Consider the following 10,066-nt stretch of genomic DNA (forward strand, 5'->3'; position numbering starts at 1 on the left):
ACAGCATCTGCAATAGAGATCAAACTTGTGGACGGAAAGTTCTTCAAAAAATCTAATGGTTACACAATATTATTTTCATGCAGTTAAACATACAGAGATAGAACATTCATGTATATTAAATTTAAGTATGTTACATGGTAGATATATAAATTGTAAAAGGGTTGTATATGGATTATACAGGCCTCAGCCGCTGCCAACACACATCACTATGACCAGTATATGCTGTGTCTGTAGATACCAATTTCTATAATTATCTGCACATGTATTTGTATATGTTCTTTGGGCACATTTTTAGTATTCAATATACTGGATTTGAAAAAAAGAGAAGAAACTGAACATGGCTGGTGTCTTATTATTTATTTGTTTTTAGAGAAATGCACTTTTAGCTCAACACAACTGAAAAGTTACATTCTAGTGTTTCAGTGGATGTTTGTCAGTGTCAGTCTGTGTCTTATTTCCCCTAACCAAATGGCCTCAGTGATTAATACAGGGGTATTGTGTTGTATTGTTAAACAAGGCCCCTCTAGAAGTGACACTATTAATTCAGTTGACAAATATAAGGAATGCACAACTGATGAATCACGTTTAAAGGCAGATGCTGATGAGAGGTGGTGACGTCAACCCCCCTCCTGCAGCCTCAGGAAGTGCAGGGCAGGATACTGACAACCGACACCTTCTCTCCTTTACATCTGCGCAGTCCTGCCTCACACTCGCTCATGGTCTGAGCGGCCGCAGCTGCATCGTCCCCGACACGCACACACACACCTGATCCCGGGGTCGGGCAATCTGCAGAGTCCCTGCAGCGACACTCGTTGGTTTGATCTGTTGGAATAGTGGGAAGATAAAGGAAATGAACGAGCACAGTATGTCACTTTTAAATGGGTTGTTTTGTCTACTGGGAATATCCCTGTACCTCCACAGGTCTCCCACATGTGACAGTTGGTGCAGCCTGTTGTGTTGCGCTGCGGCCACATGCAGGTGCTGTCTTCTGCCAGCGTGACCTTCTTCCCCGCACACTGCAGCGCTTGCATTTCGCACACACTCACAACGTTGGGTTTTCTGCTCATCGCATGAGTGTCGGCACACAACTCCAAAGAAGACCTGGGGACAAAAACACCGTCTTTATCAAATATGACAACAAATTAAAAAAAAATCACAAGATCAAAGTGAAGTTTAATAAACGTACTTGCACTCATGAGACATTTTACAAACACATCTTCCTCCGGAAAACCTCTCCCACTCTTGACAGTGGCCCAAGGGAGCCAAGCTTGGCTGTTGTCCACTGGCTGTGGAATACATATACATCATTCTTCCACATTGCAAACTGACTCACATTCGTCATAAAGTCAAAGAATATATATACAGTTACGCAGCAGTCCCATGTGCGTTATGTGCACCTTACCTGGGCTGCATTTAGCATCTCTTGGGTTTGGTTCAAAATTATATACGGGGTCACACTCGACCGTTGCTTCTCCTATTAGTTGTCGACCCTCTGGACAGGACAAGGTGACTGACTGCCCTCTGCCAAAGACCTGCTTTAAAGGCGAGGCTATGACACCATCAGCAAGGGACCCAATCCTGCACCTGCTGACTGGGAGAGAAGTGGGAGTTTAGCAGAGTACATGGATGGTAAATGGTAAACTCATCACTCTTTCTATTACATCACATTCATACACTGTGGGCACAGCCACCAGGGGCGACTTGGGCTTCAGTATCTTGCGCAAGGAAACTTCAGATTGGATTTGGGGATCGACCTTCTACCTTTTGAGCCACATCTGCCCAAGGTAACAGTGGAATTCATTGTGTTGAGTGGTAAACTTAGGCTGTTTATAAAAAAGAACACACTCACCTGAGCACAGTCCAGGTTCGGCGGACCAGGTTTGATCTGCGGTGCATTCTATGGGGTTACCAATGTGATAGAAACGCAGAGTGCAGGTGTACTCAACCCTACTGCCCACAAGGTAAACATCCTTAGGGTCCTATGAAAGGTGATGTGAGGAAAAAGTTGATTTAGTTTATTGTAATCAGCCCTGACCTTTGTATAAAAATAAATACACCCAAAGAGCGAGAGAAATTAAAATGCTGTGATATAAATAATAAAAGTCACTGAGGTCGGCTCATTTCACTTTTCAATACATGCGTTAAACCTTTAAAATATATAGCCTCTATTATGTAAAATCACACGCTTCACATCACATCACATTACAACACCTCAAATCTCATCTCATCTCATCTCATCTCATCTCATCTCATCTCATCTCATCACATCACATCTCATCTCATCTCATCTCATCTCATCTCATCTCATCTCATCTCATCACATCTCATCTCATCTCATCTCATCTCATCTCATCTCATCTCATCTCATCTCATCTCATCTCATCTCATCTCATCTCATCTCATCTCATCTCATCTCATCTCATCTCATCTCATCTCATCTCATCTCATCTCATCTCATCTCATCTCATCTCATCTCATCTCATCTCATCTCATCTCATCTCATCTCATCTCATCTCATCTCATCTCATCTCATCTCATCTCATCTCATCTCAACAGACTCATTTACGTCACATCCCTTTCATCTCCTATTGTGCATGGCAATAAATTTGTTTCATTCTTGAATTGAACTCTTTCCTAACTGAGATCAGTGTGATTTCTTTTCATCTTTACCAGTATATAGCCATTTATCAGAGCAGGCGGGGTCCCACACCTCAGAGGCGCTGGGAGAGTTTGGTCGAAGCACTGAGGCTCAACGGTTCTGTGGGAAAACAGTAGGATGTTGTGTAAATTCAGTGTGAACCTCCTCTACTGGCAGTGTCTGATACACTAACTGTTACAAAATGCAGCGCCCTGACTTTAAGTATTGCAGCTGTGGGTCTTCATCCTCAGACGTCTCCATTGACTCTCCGATGCAGTGTTGTCCTCCGTTCTGAGGAGCGGGATTCGAGCAGGAGCGACTCCGCGACCTTCGACCCTGAGAGCTCGATGTCCAGGCTGACCAGCAGGACCAACTTCCATCGATCACTCCTGGATTAGATACAACAAAGATGTAACAAAGTACATTTACTTCATTACTGTACATGAGTACATTTTTGTCTATTTATTTGTACTTTTGCTCAAGTAGAAAGTTGACTTGGTACTTTTACCTTTATTTGAGTACATTTTTGTCTATTTATTTGTGCTTTTAGTTGACTAGAAAAGTTGATTTGATACCTTTACTTGAGTACATTTTTGACAATTTTACTTGAGTACATTTTGGTGTGTTTATTTGTACTTGTGTGTACCTCTAACCACTGATAAATAAGGATAAGAAAGTAAGAACCATATCACCGCCCATGTGATGTTATTCATCAAACAGCGACTCTCACTACCTGCACAGAACTGAATTAACCCTGTTAAAGTAAAACGTTACAAGCCGCTACTGGAGCCCACACCCACTCCACCATCATCCCCTTCACAAAGAGCAAACTGGCTGCAGCAGTAAACAGCGAGTCTGATGTGTACCACCCACCCTGCTGACCGTCCACCTCAGCTCCCTGCTCACAGGCCAGCCCCAATGTTCCAGGCTTACAGATGCATTTGCATTCGTTTCCTTCCACGACAGCGATGCCGCTGTTGCAACAGGGCCGGCAGTGGCAGGCGTCACTCTCGGCGAGATACTGCTCTGTGGCTCTGCGGAGGTGGAGCCTCTTCACCCCGGCACACTGCACCTCCTTCACCAGCTCCCACAGTGGCTGCAGCTGCGGAGACAAGAGATAAGAGAGTCAAACTGTGAAGAGAGATGGGAGGTTTGTATTCTTTGATAAAATGACACGCTGAAAAAGTAAATCCAACATTATGATCAAGCTTTTAAAGTTTCCCCTCACCTTTTGTTTGATGACCTTTGGAAATGAGCTGACAGACTCAGACCAGTTTGAGTACATCTCCCAGTTCTTGTCTGGATCATTGAGCTGCATGGTCGTCAGTGCTGCGACATGTTCGATGCCTCCTCCCTCCACTTCCACTTTACTCATTACATTGCTCCTGATGTTAACTGTTTCAAAAAGGTTGGTAGAGATGATCAGAGACAACTTTCAACCGCTCTCATGAGCTCAGTCATGTCTGTAGAACAAACATCATACCTCTGGATGATGTTTGTTGATGTTGACCAGACCTGCAATCCACATGGGTGATGGGGAATATATGAAGCCAACGTCTGGACCTTTCACATTCATTATAATCCAGTCTTTCATTAGCTTAAAAAAAACAACAAGAAGAAAACCAAAAGTAAATCTTTTGTTTGGTATCAAAAAAACAATAATAATATCACCACCACAAATTATCTTTTATCTTATCCTATCTTATCTTCATATGTAGTATACAAATATTTAGTTTCTCCCAAATTACATTTACAAATACATCTCACTTAGCTCATTTTGTGTAAGTGGTGACAACTACAGGCTAATATTGTTTAATACAGTTAGTTCTGCAACCATTAGATATGTAAGATATTCGAAAAAAATACATAGTTTCATCTTGAATATTAGTCTAAAGTATTGTACAGTGGCCCTGACCAAAGAAAACATGACAAGCTCAATCAGACATAGGTTGATTTAAGTCTTTTATAGCTGTGAATGATTCATGGATCCTCACCCATTTGTCTTTGAGTTTCTTCATCAATCTTGGCGTGGACTCTGAAGGATCCCCCGAGGCTTCCCTCAGACAGGTAGTGCGTTCCAAACCTCTCCAAAACCTTCCTGTAGGCGGAGTAGTCGTAGACAGATGGGAGTTTGGCTAATGTCCTCCAGAACTCGTCAGATAGTGGAATGTACTGAGGAGCAGTACTCTCGAACCGAACGACTTCTATGTCATTCCTTAAAACCAAAAGCCTGTGGGTCTGTAGGGAGTAAAAAAAAAAATTACTCAATAAGTTTCCTTTTCTACTTCGATACTTTGTTGTTCTTACAAACCTGAGTCTTTCCCTTTATCCCGTGAAAGTCGTAGTTGTGGTAATCTGATGTTGTGCCGGACACTTTCTGTCTGTTGACAATGTCCTTTGCATAATCCCATTTACTGTCGAACGTCTCATCACTGAAGTCATTCTGAGCTTTTGACTGAGAGCAAAGGTCAAAATCAGATTCATATCATTAAGAAAAGCAGAATAAATACAGTTTTACACGTATTTCAACAAAAATATTAACGAATTCGAAAGTAATTACCAATTTTGCCCACTAGTGTTGCGTCTGAGTTATGTTTTTAATGCCTAGATTCCTGTATTGTGTGCCGGCACTTGTACCAGAAAAACTGCAGTATTGGTTGTTTGGTCAAAAAATCCAATGAGATCTGACGTCTTCCTAAAAAGTTTAGGATCTTAGCTGGTCGAGTATAAGAATGAGATGTGAATGAAAAGTGCACTGTGTGAATGTGTGTGTGAATGGCAAACTGTGCTTTGAGTGGTCATCAAGACTAGAAAAGTGCTATATAAATACAAACCATTTACCAATTAGGAAAAGTGTTGGTGTGAAATCACACAACGCAGCAAATTAAATTGATTTTTAGAAAAAGTCTGAAAATCAGTTTGTTACTTCCCTCCTGGTATTGAGTTAAAATTCGACCTACCTTCATGGTGAGTGAAGTCCAGCAAAGAATATTGAAGGACAGGCTTTCACGGATTCATATTACCCAAAGTAAAACCCCTGGAAGGAAATTCCAATGAAGTCATGTCATGCTGTGTGTGTGTGTGTGTGTGTGTGTGTGTGTGTGTGTGTGTGTGTGTGTGTGTGTGTGTGTGTGTGTGTGTGTGTGTGTGTGTGTGTGTGTGTGTGTGTGTGTGTGTGTGTGTGTAGAGTTGGCTGGACAAATGTGCACATTTTATAGGGAGGAGAAAATAACCTTTTTTTTTTACGGGAACCTCTGGCCCAAAGCTCCTCTTGAGCATCATTCTGAAACTGAAAGCTTGAATCTGTCTCCTCAATAACTCCTCAATGCTCATCTATTGTATTATTGAGTAAACACAACTTTCTGTCATTACAGGAACGTCACTGGTGCAACTACATCAACAACATTAATTAGTCACTGTCCCATTAAGATGAGTCAGTAAGGAAGCATTTATAATACATTGACCCAGTCAGTGTAACACGTAATTGAAATGCAGTTATTAGTAATGTTATTAGTTACTGAGCACCCTTGATTCAAAGTGTGAAAATATCTTCCACCCCTCCAAATCTAACCAGTTAATCTGTGACTCTAAATAAACATTCTCTTGAGATTCTCTGGAGACAACGTGTTCACAAAGGCAAAGAAGGGTTTTGGAAGTAAATGTGACCTTGGTCTTTGACGACCAAAATCTGTTCAGTACGTCAACATTTATTCCAAATTTTAAGAAATTCCCTCAAGGCGTTCTTGAGAAATCGTGTTCACAAGAAGAGGAGGGATGGAGGACGAATAAAAAATGTGCTTCCTGTGACGAGGTAAATCGCAGTGTGGCTTCTCGGTGAACTTTGACCCCAGATATTTGCTTAGCTTGTGCTGATATGTGACTGGGCCCTTAGAAGTAGCTTTTCCTCCCCCTTGTCGAGGGTTAAGGACAGAGGATGTCACACCTTGCACAGATTGTCAAACCCTATGATGCAGTAACTGTGTTTGTGAATATGGGCTACACAAAAAATTGTATTTGACATGGTATTACAATAATGACCTGGGGCAGCGTATAGCTCAACCTGCAGAGGCCCGGGTTCGAGTCTGACCAGCGTCCGTGTATGCATTACCTCCCCCACTCTTTCTCTATCCCCCGTTCACAAGGTTACTCTGTCCTGAATTGAATTATGCAACATTTCATCTTATCCTCTTCATTAATAATTTGTTATGTCGTCATGAAAACTGAGTGAAGGAACAGAATTGTTCAGTGAGGGATCTGCTGCAGGAATCACTTTTAAGAGCAACAGTGTTGAAGGAGACAAAAGCAGCACAAGTATTAACTCGAGCTGTGATGTTGTCTTTCAACACTGGAGGGCAACAGAGATTTAAGAACAGTTCCCTCTCCATGGCTGGAATGTGATTCTAAGCCAAGCAAATACATCTGCACAGTGGAATAGAATTTATGAGACTGTAGCAGGAAAACATTTTATGGCAAAGGATCAGTCAGGGTTTTATCACATGATCTAATCAATTACTAAATGATGATTTTGATCTGGACCTGTTGAAAGAGGTTAGAACACAGCAACACCTGGATATCTGCATCTCCTGCAGCCAAATGTGAGATACTCTGCTGTTGTAATGAATAAATTACCCCATGTTTGTATGTGGATTCCACTTCTCTGTGTAATTACAGACATGCATCTGCTGTCACATGCAGAAAGGTCGTCGGTGCTGAGCCTTTCCATCACATACAGGCGGCTCCAGAGGAAATACCACCGAGTTGGAGTGTTCTGATTTTTGTTTTAGCAGCCGTGGGGCAGGTGAGGTTGTTTTAGCGGTTGTGCTGCATATCATTTCCAGAAACCAGCCACAGAAACACTTTGTTCCTGCTCACAAACGAGGCACATGGAATTACTGTGCAGCCCAATTTCAAATGAGATGGAAAAAGATGAGTTTTACTGCAGTGGCAATGATATCTTGGAATCGAGAATACATCTCTCTGACTCTGAACTCATAGCAGAGGCATGAAATACAGAAAATTAAGAAACACAAGTTAAAACAAATATATAACGCTCACAGTATTTTTTCACTGAGAAATTAAGCTCCCTTTAGAAAATGTGAGGTTTTCCAGGTATACAAGACCAATGCAGAAATTGTTTTTATAGGATAATTTTACACTCCAATTCTTTGTGTACTTTATACTCATATTCTTTTTGTATACCTGCCTATATATGAAAAAAAATGTCTTTAGATGCATACATATGGATATGTCTATATCAACATCTCCTTACTAATCCACACATACAGTATCCATCCTCGTGCAACTATCCTTTGCCACTGCACTTTGCTCAACCACAATGTGAATATAATGTACATATTATCTGTATTTTTATTTATCTATATATTTATTCATCTTTTTTATTCTCATGTCTGCCTGTCTGCAGCTGAAACAAGTGAATTTCCCTGGTGTGGGATTAATGAAGTTTTATCTTATCTCATCTAATGCATAGCACTAAACCTTATCGTTGCCTTGTGCATATATTTCATTATATTAAACTCCCGTTAGAATATCATAAGAAAACAGGGACACCACTTTTATTTGAGTAATCCTTCACCTCAGGTCAGATTACAATCTCTTGACACTTAACTCACGCATACTTTTTACATATAAGACTGAGATAATGATGATTAAAAAGTGATTTTCTGAAATGACCACCCCCAAGCGCTAAATGCCTCAGTTACTGTATATAGCAGCGAGCCAAGTCCCGGCACTTCAGGCTAAAAGAACAGTTGGCTCAGACAATAGGCCACCAGACCGTGTCCTCCATTAGTGCCGCTTCCGTGGCTCCCATGATGTTCAGAGGGCCATCTTTGACCGCCATCTGCCCTGGAAGTTTGGTCTGCCAGAGGACGACAGTCTGCGAGGCTCAGACAGTGAGCGAGCGAGGCAGTGATCGTGCAGCTTATATGCCAACATCCCTCCAGTATAATTCATAAATTCAACACGTTTGTGATATTCATGTCTTTTAACACTCTGGAGCATCTGAACTGGTGAAACTATAAGCCAGTGGTTCCCAACTCAGTTGTTTAGAATATATTTTTTATTTCATTTGTTCCAGATATTTCTCAAATCTGTTGTGAAATACTGGAACGATTTTACCCCTTTCAGTCCTATTCACATGAAACATGAAGCTCCAGGGAGGAGTTTGTTTGTCTGTTTATATGCTAGTTAGCAGTATCACTCAAAAATACTGGACTGATTATTGTGAAATTGGATGGAAGGATGTGGTGTGGGTCAAGAAAGTTACCATTACATTTTGGTGCGGATGTAGGAATATGTTTTCACTTTCCTTAACATTTTTATTATAACATTTTCGTTGATTTCTCAGAGAATGATTCATGGATCTTAATGAAAAACATTTGGCATATTTAGGGGACTGAAAATTATGACTCATTCAAACTGCATGATCAATTGTTCTTTTACAGGCGGAAAAACAAACCTCTACTGTACTTTTCAGAGGCAAATCTAACACTTAAAAACAATAAATAATGTTTTAATTTGAGTTTAGAGTTAAAACTAAATGTTAGTGATCTGTGATAATTAAGGTCATAACACACCAGTGGTCAGTTCAGAGCAATGGTCCGTTCACACAGAATCAATTACAGTACAACACACTATAATTTTCTCTCTCTCTCTCTGTTCCCTTCCTGTGAGAGCTTTGCCTCCCTTTGGCCATTTGCTGTTTTCATGTCTTAATGACTGTAAGAATCATTACGATTCTGCCTCTGTCCCCGATAATGATTCCATATTTGTTGGCTAATAATAATTCTTTGTACGCTCTCAGCCTCATTTAGTTAAATATTCACGAGGGATAACAGTGCTGGTTCTTTTTCGTCGAGCTTATAATGCTGTGTTTTATGTCTCTCTCTCGCTGTAATTCTGCAGATTGTGGTTATTGGAGCTTCTATATGCAGATGAATCAGACCTGTGTCACATACCCTCACAGACACAGCTCTTGAAATCACTCTGTCTCCTCCTCACACTGCAAAATTTTAGCGAAAGTGTGCATCTTGCTGCTGCCCTTCTTTAAGCTGTCTGAATGCCACATCCATCTCTACCTCCTACACCTCTACCTCCTCCTCATGTTTGTGTTTGCCTGAGAGGTGTGTGTTGTGTGTGTGTGTGTGTGTGTGTGTGTGTGTGTGTGTGTGTGTGTGTGTGTGTGAGTGTGTGTGCGTGACAGACAGACACAAATGTGCTCGTACTCTTATGAACACAATAACGGTGCATGTGCATTTTACTCGTTTCTCCAGCAAAAAGCCTGTCAGTATAATCCGAGGAGATGCACCAGTGCCTTTTCTTTCACTTATTCCTCAAGAAGCATCATTAACGACCTGCAGTCCGTTAATATTCCACAGACACAGAGAGGAATGACAGGAACATTTATAG

At 41.1% G+C, this 10,066-nt stretch overlaps 1 protein-coding gene across 1 annotated transcript; it reads right to left on the bottom strand.

Moving 5' to 3' along the window:
- Window positions 1–340: 340 nt before the first annotated feature.
- On the bottom strand, window positions 341–5,716 carry c7a (complement component 7a). The gene is made up of 13 exons (XM_047341075.1): window positions 5,599–5,716; window positions 4,950–5,093; window positions 4,633–4,876; window positions 4,122–4,235; window positions 3,867–4,033; window positions 3,512–3,740; window positions 2,856–3,027; window positions 2,671–2,758; window positions 1,850–1,979; window positions 1,403–1,591; window positions 1,187–1,286; window positions 914–1,101; window positions 341–822 (listed from the first exon to the last, which is right to left on the bottom strand). Exons 1-13 carry the CDS (start codon window positions 5,602–5,604, stop codon window positions 638–640), a joined length of 1,956 nt encoding a protein of 651 aa, XP_047197031.1. The 5' UTR covers window positions 5,605–5,716; the 3' UTR covers window positions 341–637.
- Between the last annotated feature and the right edge of the window lie 4,350 nt (window positions 5,717–10,066).

Source organism: Hippoglossus stenolepis, chromosome 9 (genome assembly GCF_022539355.2).
Source record: "Hippoglossus stenolepis isolate QCI-W04-F060 chromosome 9, HSTE1.2, whole genome shotgun sequence".
NCBI lineage: Eukaryota > Metazoa > Chordata > Actinopteri > Pleuronectiformes > Pleuronectidae > Hippoglossus > Hippoglossus stenolepis.